We start from the raw sequence: 17473 nt of genomic DNA, 5'->3' as shown, positions 1-17473 counted from the left end.
TTGGTGCTGATTGGTGCTGGCTGTGTGTGCATTGTTGTTTTGTATTGTAACGGCTTGGGTGGTGGGTGGTGTTCGTTTGTTGGTTTCCAGATGTTTGGTAGGTGGGAGGTATCATCATGTTTATTCATGTTGTGGGGGTGTTTCTCTATTCCGATGGCTTCCATAATTATTCTCTTGTTGAGGTGTTCCATTTTGGAGATTAACCTGGCTCCTGTTGATTTCATGTCCTGTAGCTTGGATTAGGTTGGTGATTGTTTTTCTTTGGAATCCGTTGGAGATGAATACATTTGTGAGTTTGTGTAATTTAGTTTTCAGGTGGTCTTTGTCGGTTAGGCGTTTGGTTCTGGTGATGAGGGTCTTCGCTACAGAGTTGATCTGTGCAGGGTGGTGATGGGATTGTGCATTTAAGTAGCGGTTGGTGTGTGTTTTTTTCTGGTAGATGGTGTGTACTAGGGTGCCATTGGGTTTTTTGTAGATTAGGACATCCAGAAAGGGAAGTTGGGAAAGACGGCAGCTCCGATCGCATTTTAAGCCAAAGACAGCAGCCTGAAGATGGCAAGTGAGATCTTGCCAAAACGTTGCCAAGACAATCTCAATCCTACACGGGAAAAGACCCGAATACAACAAAACCAGCATACCTACACCCGTGAAAATCTACGAAAACACACACACACACACACACACACACACATATATATATATATATATATATATATAAAATCAGTGATGACAAACCTTTTTCTAAAGGTGTGCCAAAATTGTGCGTGTGTGTGCCCACCCACAATTCAATGCGCCCCACCCACCTGTGCACGCGACCTCTTGCACCTGTGCGCTGCCCCCCATGCGGGGGAGAAATGTTGCCCTCCTCAGGCTTCGGAGGCTTTCCTGAACCCTGGGGAGAGCGAAAACGGCATCCCCTGACCCCCCAGAGGCCCTCCAGAAGCCGGAAATGAATTGTTTCTGAACTTCCGGTTGACCAGTTGGGACCGTTTTTCGCCCTCCCCAGGGTGGGCCCAACTGGCCAACCGGAAGTTCGGAAATAATACGTTTCTGGCTTCCAGAGGGCCTTCGGGGAGGGCATTTTCACCCTCCCCAGGCTTCAGGAAAGCCTCTGGAGGCTGGGGACGGTGAAAAACAGGCCCAACGGGCCAACTGGACATTCAGTAACAAACTTCTTGTTGGCCTGTTGGACCTGTTTTTCGCCCTCTCCAGCCTCCAGAGGCTTTTATGAAGCCTAGAGGGCGAAAACGGCCTCCCCCGGCCCTCCAGAAAGCCGAAAAGTAACTGGTCGGCGTGCACATGCACGCCACAACAGATGGCTCCATATGCCAGCAAATATGGCTCCATATGCCACCTGTGCCATGCATGCCATAGATTCGCCATCGCTGATATATAGGATGTTGTAAAATAGTGAAAACTTTTTATTTAAACTAGACTTGGTACAACATTGATAAATTACACCATAGACTCAAATACTATCAGAACAGCTATCCATACTGTAGGAAGTTAGCAATCACCCCCACCTAGGAAAATGAAATATTCTAGGAAATATTAAAAAGGCAGAATATTATATTTCCCTGGATGAGAAATGGAGAAACATGTTTTTTTAGGCAGGAAGCAGACACTCTTAATACCCCCCCACCCTCCTCAATAGCCCACAGAAGATGTCAGCACTTAAAAGATAAAGAGATAGCTAGGTCTATTCATAAGCAAATGCCCTCACCCAAGATCCAACAAAGGTAGGATTAGCCCTCTACCCATCTAGCAACAAACTCACCACATGGCACCTGGGGAGATTACATCACCCAGCAAGATTCAACCAAGCTTGGGACTCAAGACACTACAAAGTTAGCCCTGCATGACCCCATGGGAGTCTGACAACCAATCAGAATACATTTCTTACATAGAAACAGGAAGCTCCAAGGCGGGGCCCAAGACAGCCTCTCTCAACCATGTGCTTTTTTTTGCCCAGGACCCAAAAACCCATGTGGTCCTGTCTACCATTAAACCATCTTTCTAAGCAGTCTCCATGTTTCCAGTGTTTTTGTTCCTACTTGGAACTGAACCCAGATGGACATTTCTTCCAACTATACGAAATGAACAATTTTGACATTTTAATTACCACCTTACACTTTATAGAAAAGGATTTTTAACAAGGCATTGTATACATACAATACATATTTACTGAAAGACATTAGGAGTGCGTTAGAAGAATTAGCCTGTAGAAATCTGCTTTCAATAAATCAAGACTAGTGCAATTATTATAGTTCTAGATCACTCAAGAGTTCTTGCATATAAGGAAATTTAAAATATAATACAAACAGTAATGGCGTCCATACATTGCACTGAACAGTGTATTATTCCACTAATAAGAAAGATCATAGCAAAATGATAGAAAATAGGCTTGTATAAAACATTCAAAAAGGTACCTTTGCTTTAAAAAACAAAGCTCACTGGAATGAGCAAAAATGTTTCCCCTCAAACCAGCCACATCCTCTAAAAGGCTTGGTGTGTTGCTTTGAAGGCTTTCCTCAGCTGTCTGCACATGTGCATGCATGCCCAGCTGCTGTGCTTCACTGCAGTCGCAGCAGAAATATGATTTATGTATCCATATTTGAATGTGCGCATAAACATGTAAAGTTAAAAAAACCTACCAAGAGTCCTGCACCATGTCTTCCAGAAGACTTTTGCTTTAACACTTTGAGGACATGTCCTTGCTTGTGCCAGCATGATTTGCAAAGGACTAGTGTGCATTCTATTGCCTTGCCTAACCTTAACGGTGAACACATACTACATGCATTAGCTCCCATATTTAATTCTCATCACCTTCCAAGTATAAGAAAACACCACTACTGAAAATCTGGAAAGTAGCAATAAATAGCTGCATGAATCAAGATCTACTTCAAGATCAAGAGACTTCCAGAAAATGGTATTAGCAATATTATTTTGCTTAAATGTTAAAAAAGAAAAAAAAATGAGGTCAGTCTTCTGATTAAATAAAATTATAATTAGAAACACTGTTGACTCTTTGGAAATGTTGTCTGAAGTTTTCATATATATTTTTTTACAGTCAAAACACTCACATCAGTGGCCTACTCAACCAGCATTTCAACCTCACTTCAACTTTAAGGGAAATGCTCATAGATATTCATGTAGAACAATTCTTTTCTGCATGCATACATATTCTGCATGCCAAGTAGGATGTATTTATCAAACTTGGAAAATTTTCTCCACTTGTTCTGCCCCCTACATCCTTGAGACATAACTCCCAAAATTAAAATGATTAAACACACATACAAAGCTTTCTTGTTTTCAAATATCCTATCCTACTGGCCAGCTTTGATGCAGCACCTAAGTTGATTGCTACAATGCTGCTGTTGGTTTTAATGTAAAATTTAGGAAGCCCTGGTCAAACTACACTTTACAATGAATCTCTAGGTAAACAAACGTTGATAGAATCTCAACCTAGTACACATATTTCTGAAAATTTAAAGCCATACTTAATTATATTTGTTTACAGATTGAATATGGCAGGTGCAAATTTTGGACACCCTTATAGGCAAGTTATTTCTTTTATAGAAACAAGAGTTTTCAAACTTTTCTTACAGCCAACTATTTTTGATTTGGAACCATTTTTCCCACTATTTCTTGCAGAATTCTTCTGATTCAGAAATATTAAATCTTGCATGTATTATATGTTTGAGATATCCCTATTCAGTCTTATGAGCTATAAAGTACCAAATTCTTTATCTCTTTTCTGGAATTACTTTGTGGTTTATTTGGAAGTACACTTCCAATCACCCTCTTGCTAATATCCAACTTCTTTTCAGCTTTAATTTGTTCACTAACTAGGCAAGATGAGCTTCAAGACCAAGAACAGTATCTGTTAGAACTGGTCAATCAACTCAAATATCTCTGTAGATGATCTGCAAAAAAAAAAAAAAAAGCTGACACTGAAGTAGTCATTTGCTTGTATAGTTAAGATCTGCCTGGAACAAGCTCCAGAGGAAAACTTTTAGCACCTCATCATAAACTTCATTGTGTAACAGAAAACCTAGATTAGTCTGAAGTATTCCGAAACAGAATTATTTTGGACTGATGGAAACTAACATTGAATGATATGATCAGAACCACAAAATGTAGGAAGAAGGAGTGAAGAAAATAACACCTTGCCAAACATTTAGCAGAGGAGTTCCTTTATACTTAGGGACTGGCAGCCAAAATTATAAGAATTATGTGACTAAGAATGAATTTAACTACATATCCAAATATCCTTGAAGCTGCATAGTGACAGAATTGACACTGAAAAGAGGTATGAGACGCTAACAATAAATAGGAAATTTTGTGAATTTGGCAAAAAGATAACAGATAATAAAAAAGCAGAATTATATTAAAACATATATTTTAGTTCAGAATATTCTGAGAAGAGTGCATTTATTGCTCTAGTCTAGGAAATTGAGAGTTGATTGAAGAGGCAGAATTCCTGCTTGACATTACTGGACACTAAGTAGGGACAATCTACTGCTATTTCTATGGCTATTTCTGCAATTTTTTGGAGGTAAAAACCAAGAGACAACTTCATTCTTTCTCTTTCACCTGCGCAAACGTCTGTCAGACAGTACCCTCAGATCAGTGAAGCAGTTTCAGAGTTCTAAAACGACTGTTTGAGAAACAAATTATTTTCTTTCCCCTGTTAAATGATGTTCTGGTTGAAACTCCAATTCAAATGGGACATAGTTCTTTAAACTATATTTTAACGATAGTTTAAAATAGAGTTCTTTAAACTTCCAAGGTTTCTCCGTATCCACTAGGATGTAACCAATTTTGAGACTCTGTTGATAATCCCAACAATATGCTGATAAAATTGTTAAAGCATGGAAGTCTTAAGAAGTTAAAAGGCAAAGCTGAGAATAAGGCAAATAAGAACATGACTGCTGATACCTAAGACAAGTGAGATACAAAGAGCTGATGGCCTGCCAAGAAGCACTGGACCAGATCCAAGGTCAAGCTAGCAGAAAAATAACCTTCTAAATTTTGCTTATCTGAAATATAAACTTTGGCAGAAATAATAAGGACATTCTTATTTTAGATGGATTCTATTACTGAACAATGCTATCCCCAAGAGGTTAGATGAAGATAATTTGGGGAGGGGTGAATTTCTGAATTTCTTTCAGTTTAAGCATGTTGCATTATTTACAGTACAAGTCACTACTACCTCATGCTGTTGGAAGAAATATCCATTTGGGTTCAGTTCCAAATAGGGGAAAAGACACAGGAAACATGGAAGCTGTTTGGAAATATGTTTTTTAATGGTGGACAGGACCACATGGTTTCAGGTCCTGGGGGGAAAAGGGAAGAGATAATGAGAGTGCCCTGGTTTTATGCCCTCTCTGGGCCCCACCTTAGAGCTTCCTGTTTCTATGTAAGAACTACATATGTACATGTCAATCACATTATTCCATTTTGGGATCAAGCAATATTATGCAAAGCTCCATTTTCATGTTGTTTTTTGTAAAATAAGACATAAATAGACTCCATTACCAATCTGAACCAAGACACAATACTAAATTATTGGTATATTTTGCTGATAGGTCATAAGCACCATCAAAGCCGAGTTTTACCCAGTATGCACATGACATTCTAGGTGTTTTACTCTAATCTAGAAACTACTTTGCAAGCAATATATTTTCACCCAAATACCAACAATTCAGCATTACATGCACTATACAAATACATGCATGCTTTATTCTATGTTATAGTCCTATGTTGGTCTATTACTGTGACATAGATTTGATTTTATAATCCATTATTTTCAATTAAATATTGTCTATGACATTCCCTAGAATTAAAAAAATAGATTAAGTGTACAAACATATTTTTCTCACCATAATTATATGTATTTAACTGAGTTATCAAGATTACCTATTTTTCCTTGTAAACACTGATTTCTTACATACCTGTGGGGTGGTAAAAACATAGAATCCTTCATAAGCACAGATCCAGAAAGAAGAATATACCAGCATCTTGCAATAGTATCAGAGCTAAAAAAGAAAAAAACAAATACGTAAAGTGCTTCTTCTATCAAGAACTCCCAATTAAAGCTCTTCAAGAATGTTTTCCTATTCACTATGTTATCTGTCCAAACGTACATGTGCAGAAAAAAGGCTCTTGAATCCTGAATGAGTGATAACATTTGTGAAACACATGAGTTCTGTTCCAGATCTTGAGTGTCAATCTGAATCGCGATAAAATTGGTATAAAAACCTGTTCCTAAGAGTGCAAGAAGTCCTAATCAAGTTGACATGTCTGGTCTAAGCATAGACAGAGCTGAAACTGAACCAGAGAGGGTGACAATAGGGCGTGGCCACAAAGTTGACAGCTCAGTCTCTAAGCAGAACAGATGAGACAACTCATTCTTGCACTCTCCCGGAAGCACTCAGAACGTGAAACACATGAATTCTGTTCCAGATCTTGAGTGTCAATTATAAATTTAAGTTTGTGGATAGTCTAATTTCTTTGGATCTTTTATTTGGATAATAAATTGTACATGCATTACAAAGATGTAAATATGATTCTTCTAATTCCAGTTATATGTTTTGTCTAACATTTTCATTTCAAGTAATCATTAAATGTACTTACCAAAATAAAACTTGATTTCCATCATATCTTTTATAACGTGCAGTGGAAGTCATAATTCTGAGAACAAAAATTTAAGCATCATCATATAACATTCACATCTTGCTAGAAATAATCATTTCTATGTCAGATTTTGTAATATTTCAATTTCTTAAAGGATCATGCAAAATATCTCATCTAGAGGCCCTCCGAGCTCGTCAGCAGCCGCCAACGAGCCTCCCGGTGGAGCCTCAACCGTGGTGGTCGCGGAAGGCCGCCGTGCTCCGAGCGCCTGTCCCACACACTCACAAGCACTTTACAGTGATCAATAAATTTAACAGATCTACAACTAAGCTAATACAAAAATAAGAAAAATAGGCTACACTAACTATATGGAGAGTTCAATTTGCTGCTCAAGGTCTGGAGACTCTCCAATTGCATCCTTTTAGGGCAACTGAGTTTTTAAAACTGAGCTCCTGGAGGGAGCAGGAGGCGTGGCTACACAAAGATTTGAACTCAGTCCTTGGACAGCAAGCTGAAGTTAACCATGCTTGGACACTCCAAGCAGCGCCTAGGAGAACATGCAAAATATCTCATCTAGAAGAGAGAAGATTCATTTTATACTTAAAGAATTATAACAATCCACCAAAAAGCAAATACAAAAGCTCTATCTTTGTAGTGAGGCCTGAAGTACATTATAATTGCCCAGAAATAAGCCCCATTGATTCCAGAATCAGCCCCAGCTAATTTGTTACAGAAGTGGGAGGTAGGGCTTTTATTTTGTTTTTAACTGCAAACTTCTCTGTCATTGTTTACTGCTTGTTGTATTCCATGATTTAGAAAATTCTCCAAAACTGAAAAAGGGTATATATTACATTTTTGTATTGTGTAATACTTAATTTTTTTTCTCTTGCCTTAATATTTTAAAAGTAACCATTAAAATACGTTACTCTGCATATCAAAATACCCATGCTTTGAAAACCTAACTGTATAAAATGGACATTGTAACAGCATATTTAAACATCCCATTTTCATTTATTAGCCACCCTTACCTTAACTGATGCTCCCTGAGATGAGATAATGAATCCATTCCATGAAGATAGTAATAGATAGTATTTAATTCCTAAAAAAAAAAAACCAGCAGATTAATTCATGTAATTTTGAGCAAGAAATTGAATGTCAATCTAGAAACACAAAAAGGTTAATACAGTTTTTCCTGGTAATGCCGCAGCGGGCATATACCAGACTGAAAAAAGTATATTCTTCTGAAGATTTCCCAGTCCTTCCTTTTTCTACAATTTCAGGATGTTAGCCCCCCCCCCCCCCAAAAAAAAACCTCTAATTTCCAATAATAAACTGAATCATATTAGTTTCTCAGTTCCAAGAATAATTGTGTTGGTAATTTAATAAGAGAGTAGCCTAAGTATTTTGTATCTTTTGCTTCTGGGAACAATGATGTAACATAAGATAGTAAGAATAAATCAGAATGAGTAAAATAATTTCAAAGCGGAACAGCAGTTGCCATTGCGTCCTTCCTAGGGTTGAGAGAAAGTGACTGGTCATCCAGCTGACTTTGACTCCGAGGCAAGACTAGAACTCATTATCTCCCATTTTCTACCCTGATCTCTTAACCACTACAGCAGATTGCTACATCAATCTTACAACTCAGAGCTAGTGTGGGTGTATTCTCTTGGCTCTGTTTTTCTCCAACCCAATGTTTGCTGCCATTGGGAGAATCACCACCCAACCAATCACAATGAAGTGTAATGGGAATGGCCTTGGATGACTGCAAGTCATGGGTGCCTGGGTGATTAGGAGTGATTTCTTTTTCTTTTTAAAAGTTTTTTTCCCATAACTACTCTTATATCATTAATCTTACAGTGTGTCATCTGGGTACAATCTTTGTGTCATCATATTTAACAGTTACATCATTTTTAATCTATTTTTTCTTCCATTTACCTTTACATTGCAATTGCTTTTTATTTCAACTCCTCCCCTATAATTCTGTGTTCTTTTCCAAATTATTAATTTTCTGTTTCCCTTCAGGGGTGATTTCTGAAGGGGTGTGAGGTTGCATAGTGGTGTTCTGCCACTTGGACAGAAGAGGACAATTACAGAATTTCAGGAGTTTCTGCTGCAGGAAATGGCAGTGCTGTAAGTTGCAGATAGTTTTGTTTTTCCTTTGACAATGGCTCAGTTATGATTGCCTTGGAAAAGGTAATCACTCCCACAGTGACATAGTCACATTTTGGGTGCTTAACAACTAGCTCACATATACAATGGTTGCAACATCTTGCAGCACTACATGATCGCGATTTGTGACCTGAGATAGCCTTTGACAAACAAAGTTAATTGGGGAAGCCTGATTCACTTAATGGTTTCATTAAACTACTACTTCACAACAGTGGTTTGCTTAATGCCCATGGTAAAAATGGTCATAAAATGGAGTCCAGTGACATGATGACCTGCTTAACAAATTGCACTGCTTAGTGACTGAAATCCTAGGCCTAATTGTGGCCATAAGTCAAAGACTATCTATATTGGTGGTGGACAGCAGCATGTTGAAAAAATATCACTATCTCCCTTTTCAAATGAAAACATTCAAAGGCAAGAGCCATGCAAAAACCAGTCCAGCAGAGATAGCAGAAAAATTCTTGCTGTCCCTTGGGACAAAACCAGAAGAGCAACTCTCACGGTTTAAATCAATTTGCAGCCCTGTGCTTTTACAGATAGGTCTATTGAACTTTTGAAAGTGGAGATGTGATTAATAACAAGCTTAGTGATTTTCCAGACACCTGGTATGCTTTGCAAAGAATGAGTCAGATATTATACAGGGAGGTGGACCAGGGGTTGGATCAGGACTCCTTGTTCCTATTTAACAGCTACATGTAGCTGCTGGGCAAATCAATACAGTCAAGAATCCAGAGTTTGCCGCTGTTACCCAGTTTTACATTTTTAACCTCAGGCAAAATGATGATTCCCACTGAGGTGCTGTCTCAGTATTTGGAGACTTAGGGCCTGAAGAGGAAAGGCTTGATCCCAGCAAGATGGGAGTAGGTTTGGCTTCAAAAGCCCTCCGGATCCACAGAAAAAAGCATCATTAGTTTTGACAGGATCATACTCCCCTATATGGAAACAACCCTTCACAATTTCATCACCAAGATCATGAATGAAGTATTGCAAACTATTTGTCTGCCAGAAGACAACAAGAGACATTGTTTTAGAACTACAACAACTGAGGACAAATTTAAGCTTCCTCATGAGGACACATGGTCTAAAAATAGTTAGGGGGCTTTTTTTTTTTTTTTTTGCTGCTGCTGCTACTATTTGAAAAATGTGTACATGAGCTTTCATTCAGGTATGTGAAACTGCTCCACAATCTTTTAAAACCCATTAAACTCTTACTCTAGAATTCTGGTGTTCAAATTAGACTGCCTGAGTTGTAACACTGCTTCCTCTTAAACAGAAACAATGCAATACAAAGGAATTTTACAAGAGTCAATGCAAGCAAGCAAGCTATGTTGAATCAGAGACAGAATAAACTCTTACTGACCTTTTAATTTTACAACTTATAACATTATGTCAAACAAAAATTACCCAGTTAGTAATATAATCCTACGCTATCAAGATTATTATTTATATATTATGTATTATTTTTATTTTATTTTATTTTATTATTTCCTATCTCTTTTTCTTTATTTTTATTAATTGGTTAGTCTTACTACCATACAAAAAATAAAATTCTGCACAGGATCTAACTCTAGATACAAATAATACAGTAATAAAATAGATACGTGGTAAATACAAAATTCAGATAAATATAACATCTGCTCACAGTGTATACATTTGATTCCTGGAGGAAACAGGGCCATCTGCAGCTCAGATCCCACTGGCCTGTTGCTCTTTCAAGTAGGGGTTTTATTTATTTTATTTTATTTTAATTATTTATCAAATTTAGAAACCACCCATCTCCCTCACTTTATTTTTTGTCTATTTGCTGTTATCTGTCCTTTGAAGTATTTTACATATCTAAGCTTAAGAGAGGCATGCAGTTGGCAGTCAAACAAAACATGCACAATATCTTTGATAGCTGGGGTACCACATATACACATCCTCTCATGATGGCAGATGGTGGAAGTGCCCATATTTGGTGATGGAATCCAATAACTCAAATCTTGCTCTAGCACTGGCCCTTCTTAAGAATTGCGTCAAACTCTTTGACAAGTACTTTTCAAATTGTAAAACAATTTTGTTCTTAGCCAACCAATATAAAGATTTTTTAACCAATAAAACCATGTCAGTTTGAAACTGATGTCCAAGACTCTCTGCTTAAAATTTCCCTTGTCTGGATCACAGTTGAGAGTAAATACTGGATGGAAAACCCAGGTTTGTCAATTTTGTCAACGCAGCTACTTATTTCTTAGACTGATAACCCATCCACATCTATAGACCCTTGGTGTCTACCAAAATGTGGAAAAAGAAATATCTTTTACAAATGTTTAAATCCCATAAATTACAACTTATAAAACAACTGGAATCAAAATGAAAACTTGAAATTAATAACAACATTTTATAATAGCAAGTTAAACGTAGGTTAGAACGTGCGCCACTTGCTTCCTGGAATATGACTCCAAAAGATCAGGAGAGTAGCGCTATCTGGGGTGAATGATGTTGTGTGTTTCAAAGAGACAGATGTGCTTTTGAGGTTTGTCCCTTAAAACGGCATTATATTTGAATAATACTTAGTAGAGGAAGGTTCCAATTCAATGGAGTCGAAATTAATACTTACTAAATGTTGGTAAATACTAAACATGGATAAAATAAAATGAAAAAATTATAGATGGCTATAAGAAATGTAATTATGCATTACAATAAACTAAACCAGAACATAATACGCAACTAAAGAGTCACTGCTCAAAATGCTATTTATCTATGTCATATATTAGCTGTCAAAGAGCTTATTAGCCAAAACGTAATTTACTGTTCCAGGGGAAACTAGTTAAGCATCACGTATTAGACCTCCTGGAATCTACTGTCAAAACATTCTTATCAAGAATTATAGTTTATCGACTTACACGGTTATAGTTACTGAAATAGCAAACGTTTTCCTTAATGAATGCTTGAAAAGAAATCATACTGTTGATACCCTGCAACTTGAATGTAAGATAACTGCATCTACAACATTCCAGCAAAACTACAAATGTCTCAGATGCCAAAGAGTTGCATATGCTCCATTACAAAAGAAACTAGCAACCATACACTGTTAAGATCTCGGTTGGTAAAGAAAAAGGCAAGTTATTGTGGCTGAGTGGAATACACCATCCTGGGATATGTACCTGACTTCAGCATTAATTCTTAATTATTGACTACAAAGAATGTAATTTTCTCAATTAATTAATATTCAATTTAGGTTTGGAAGGCTATCAGCAAAAAGACCTGTCTTGGTTCGAAATAGCAGCAGTCTATTCCAAAGAACAGATGCCATAGTTTAAACACGTTTTCAAGTCTCAATTGTCACATCACAAGAATGACGTACCACCAGCAACATATTCTGCAAGGATCTCCTTGGCTGGGTTGACCCTGGGTGGGAATAGGCAGTCCTGCAGTACCCTGGTGCCCAATCGTACAAGGCTATATTACTCAGCTACAGCCACTGAACTGCACTTGGAAACCCATTAGTAACCAATGCAAAACTCTTAAGATGGATCTGCTATCACAGTGACTAGCACCAATCAACAAATTGTAACTGTACTTTCTGAGAGATATTTAACTTCTACGCTACCCATCTCATCTAAGCAACTCTGGAAAGTTTATAAATAATGATTTTAAATGAACCTCACCTAGTGTGCATGTTCATTGCATGGTGTAGGCTTTTCTTACAAATAGAACTGGCTCTAAACTCCCCCCCCCCCTCAAAAAAAGTAATGTATCATTCAGGCAACAATTTTTTAAAAACTTAAGAAATATTTGCCTGTCTGATGCCTAATTGTAAATGTGTAAATGACAGTTGCTGAGCAATGTAAAATTCATTCCCAAAATCCACGAGTTTTGATTGCTCTATAGGAAAATAAATGTGCATAAGAATAGAACAACCAAGACTATATGTCTAGACTCAAAGCAAGCTTTTTAGGCTTGCCTGGCCACTTCCTTCCTGATCAAAATACAGCAACTATACCTAAACTAGGCCAGAATGCTGCTGTACAAAAGTCCTATTTTTGTTTTCATTTTTTAACCATTAGTTCCACAAACCCTACTTTTAAACTATTTAATATGTCTACCTTATTTTTTTTAATTTCCTTTTCATTATCTCCATATCATTCCTACTATAATCTTTCATGGAACATACGACCATTGTTAGTCTAAAACACAATAGGGCTTTTCTTCAGAACTCTTTTTAATCATCTTATTTTCTTGTGTCTTTTGCTCTTTCCTTGAAAAAACATTCTAATCCACGTTTCCCCTTCAAATTCTATTCTATTTTGCCCATTGCCTAAACATCTTTTAAGTATTTTACCTCAAGATTCCTAAACTTCTAGCTTTTCTACTTCTATTGATCTCTTCAAAACCTTTATTCATAACCTATGTGACTTTTCAGTCTGAGCATAAAAGTTATTCCTTTTTATTGCAGAAATAGACAATCAGCTTTAAGCCAATTAATATTCCATGTTACCACAATGTTGTAACTTGTGCAATATGAACTAGTTAATAGCTAACACAGGACCACTGCACCCAACGGTTCTGTTTAAAAGGCTACACCAATCTCTGAATAGATAGGGCATTGGTACTTACCTGATACGCCTATTCTCATAGTGGGGGAGGAGTATCTAGGATGGGTTAACTTCATCCTCTCGTTGATTGGACTGAGTCCGATACGCTCTTTAGGCCACGCCCTAGTCACCAGGTAATCCCCAGTAATCGGTGTCTGCAGCCCCTGTGCTTGGTAGGCCGTGGCAATGCAGGTTCGTAGCCACCTGCCTATAGTGGTAGATGTCTGTGGCAAGAAAGGTCATAAAATGGGGCAAAACTCACCTAACAGCTGTCCCACTTAGCAACAGAAATTTTGGGTTCAGCTGTGGTCATAAGTCAAGGACTACCTATACTAATGAATATAAGTTAGTGCTTACTCATGGCTCATTTCTATTAAATGACATCACAGGCAATAAATGTTACTTTTATAATGAAGATGCATTTCCACACAAGTAACTGTTCTAAGTATTGATACTTCAGACAGATGTTTCTTTTAAGTTTCTCCTCTCCCCCCTAAAAACCAGCATCATAAGATTTTCTACAGAAAGAAAGCAATGCTACTCTGCTTCTTTGTCAAATATTGGTTTCCCCTACAATTACAGATCTTACTTGAGCCTCTCATTTGGCAAACAGAGAAGAAAAACCAGTCATTTCTGCCAGTACCAAAATTCATGGATGCCTGGTCATGCTTGCTCGTGTTTCATAAATGCTTTTCATAGCAGAACTGTAAGGTTTTTTTTTACTTTTCAACATTCAAATAAATTTATCATTGCTGGCATACCTATTATATAATTATTTTAAAAACATCTATTACAAAATTGCTCTACAATTGTGTAAGAATATTTGCATTGTATAACAGCACAAGAAATATAATCCACAATGTCTTAAAAAAAATGTTTTTAGCCTGATACAAAAAAAGACACTTCCTGTTAGAAGGAACTGCAGATTATGTGAGCCATCTAGTGGCAAAGCATTGTAACTCCATTCAAAGCTGACATTCTAAAGAATGAAATACACAAGTCTCTGTGTGTGTGTGTGTGTTTGTGTGTGTGTGTGTGTGTGTGTGTGTGAGAGAGAGAGAGAGAGAGAGAGAGAGAGAGAGAGAGAGAGAGCGCTACATTGTAACTTATATAAGGTTATCTTTACCATAGTTAAGAAAAAGTATGATGAACTTTATCAAGAAATACACAAAAAACATGTATCATGCATTTTTAAATTTTATTTTGGTCTTTTAACCCTTCTCAGGCATATAAATTATTAAATAAATAAATATAGTGAATCACTTAAGCTAACCTACATTACATCTCCATTTTTAATAAGTCACTGGTTTAATTGATATTATAGTCTTATGTGCTAAGCACCCTGTGTTTACATGAAAATAAATCTGGGTGGGATTTAATGAAGTGTAACATTGCATTGTAAATATCTAGTGGAGAAGATGTAATCTTCCACAAACACACTATACAATTAATGCTAGATGCACAAGAATTTACATTTTAGCTGATTAAGCCAAAATCTGTAACCACAGAGTCCATTTTCCAAGCAAGTCAAGCAACACCTTTCTACCAGCCTACATTTTATTTATTTATATATTTAAGAAAATGTATATGGTCACCCAATTCAGTGACTCCAGGCAGCTTAAAAATATTTACATAAATTTCAAATAGGCATTTACATTTGGTTGACATATAAACTTTTTCCTGATGTAAAATATTAACAACTTCCAGGTTCAGGTTCAGTGTAACATCTCTCCTAAGCATCCAAGAATAAAATACGAGAACACCTTAGATATCATTCTATGTTCATAGAAAAGACCAGATACAGTTGTACCAAATGCAAACAAAATAATAAATCATATTTATATTCTGTGGCAACAATTCTAGATTTATATAATCTATATATATATATGATATGTGTCAGACCTGTAGTTATGTTCTTTTTAGGATCTTTGGCCTGCCACACTTTCTTATAATTTTCTATGCAGTTTCATTAGTGTAGTAGTTGGGAGGGGGGGAATAGAAAGGAGTAGAATTGTGGAATGTTTTGTTGTCATTCTTTCTAGAAGCTCAAGGTCATCTGTTGTCTCCGCACCTCGACACCTGACCGGAAGCAGAGGGGTGTAGATGCCAGCGTGGAAGATGATGATTGGAACATGTGATGGATTATGGGGTGTGGAGATAGATCATGAACTTTCAACTGGGTGGAATTCCAGGAAGAACATTAGAGTTGGAATTCCATAGACGTGCTAACTTGCCTGTATGATTAAATTGGAACTTTAAGGATGATTTTGCCTTGGTCTCTGATTGATTTCATGCATGGTATTTAGAACGCTGACAATATGTATGAAATGTATGATTGATTGATTGATTGATTGATTGATATATATATATATATATATATATATATATATATATATATATATATATATATATATATATATATATATATATATATATATATATATATATATATATATATATATATATATATTCGATGAGGTCACACTCGTCATCTTCAGGCTGGTGCCTTTGGCTTCGTGTTTGTGCGAGCAAAGCATGATCTGAGCTGCCGTTTTTCAATAAATGTAGGTGTGTGTGTGTGGAATGATGGCTTTGTTGCTTTAAACAGATTGGTTGGCTGTGTTGTCACATCTTGATTGGTTGGTGGAATTGATGTTTGGTGAGGGTGATTGGTGATGGTGTCCTGTGTTCTTCTGGGTCCTGTGTTGGTTTTGTGGCTGGGACTTGTTTATTGACTAGGGCTAGTTTCCAGATGTCTGGTAGGCAGGAGGTATCATCACACTTATTCATGTTGTGAGGGTATTTCTCTATTTCGATAGTTTCCATAATTATTCTCTTGTTGAAGTGTTCAGTTTTGGAGAGTAATTTGGTTCCTTCAAAATCAATTTCATGCCCTTTCATGTAGCTTTAAGGTGCTGGAAAAGGGAGGAAGTTTTTTCTTCTTTTCTGACTGCATTCTTGTGTTCTGCGAATAAATTCTAGGATTTATTCTCCTATTGGTTTGTCCAATGTATGTAGCAGGGCAGATTTTGCATGGTATTTCGTAGACTCCTTGGTTTTCTAGCTGGATCTTGTCTTTGGGGTTTCTTAAGATGTTGGCTATTTTTTGGTCAGTGCCGAAGGCTGCCTTAATATTGTGTTTGGGGAGATTTTGCTAAAGCCAACATTCCACACACCCCTATCTATATTTATAGAAAAATGGCAGCGCCGATCACGCTTTGCTTGCACAAACACGAAGCCAAAGGCACCATCAACACTGAAGATGATGAGTGTGATCTCATCGAAACGTCACCAAGATACTGTCAATCTTACACGGGAAAAGACCCGAATTCGCCAAGACCTGCATACCTATACCTGTGAATGAATGAATGAATATATATATATATATATATATATATATATATATATATATATATATATATATATATATATATATATATATATATATATATATATATATATATATATATATATATATATATACACTTCATCGAAACGTCGTGAAGATACTTCCAATTCTACGCGGGAGAAAACCCGAACAACCAAAGACATACATATATATGTATATATGTATATATGTATGTATGTATATATATATATATATATATATATATATATATATATATATATATATATATGTGTGTGTGTGTGTGTGTGTGTGTGTGTGTGTGTGTGTGTGTGTGTGTGTGCATGTATGTATGTGTATATATATATATGTATTTGTGTTACAACCCCTGGTATGCCTAAATATGGGAGGAAGGTCACTACTCCCTCTTTCTGTCCTTCAGCTTATCACAGAAGACCATGCAGGCAGAAAACCATATTTTTATTTTTAATGTTGCCTTTTTATATTTGTGTTGTATTTGTACTGATAAATAAATAAAGGGAGACTAGTATAGATCTATTTTGAGCTAATTAGCTCTCATCAGCTAGCCATACCCTTACTGGGATTCGAACCTGGGCTGTATATATCTTAGGCAGGAGTCTTAGCCACTAAGCCACAGGCTCGTCTCCTTATCAGTTGAGCCAGGGAAATAGGTATGTATTTGTGTTACAACCCCTGGTATGCCTAAATATGGGAGGAAGGTCAC

At 36.8% G+C, this 17473-nt stretch overlaps 2 protein-coding genes across 6 annotated transcripts in view; both read right to left on the bottom strand.

Annotated features, from left to right (window-relative positions):
• Window positions 1–17473, bottom strand: part of FNIP1 (folliculin interacting protein 1) — a 543489-nt gene that overhangs the window by 339629 nt on the left and 186387 nt on the right. The window lies entirely within an intron of this gene.
• The window catches only part of RAPGEF6 (Rap guanine nucleotide exchange factor 6), a 168077-nt gene that overhangs the window by 116372 nt on the left and 34232 nt on the right, over window positions 1–17473 (bottom strand). For all 5 annotated transcript variants that reach the window (XM_081936498.1, XM_081936495.1, XM_081936494.1 and 2 more), the window contains exons 2-4: window positions 7668–7738; window positions 6640–6696; window positions 5958–6041 (exon numbers count right to left, since the gene is read on the bottom strand). In XM_081936498.1, the coding sequence (XP_081792624.1) occupies window positions 5958–6041; window positions 6640–6696; window positions 7668–7738 (212 nt within the window). The remainder of the gene's footprint in view (window positions 1–5957; window positions 6042–6639; window positions 6697–7667; window positions 7739–17473) is intronic.

The sequence above is a fragment of the Natrix helvetica genome (genome assembly GCF_964273705.1).
Source record: "Natrix helvetica genome assembly, chromosome: 1".
Classification (NCBI taxonomy): domain Eukaryota; kingdom Metazoa; phylum Chordata; class Lepidosauria; order Squamata; family Natricidae; genus Natrix; species Natrix helvetica.
Note: the sequence above shows the minus strand (reverse complement) of the source record. Positions and strands in the feature narration are given on the sequence as shown.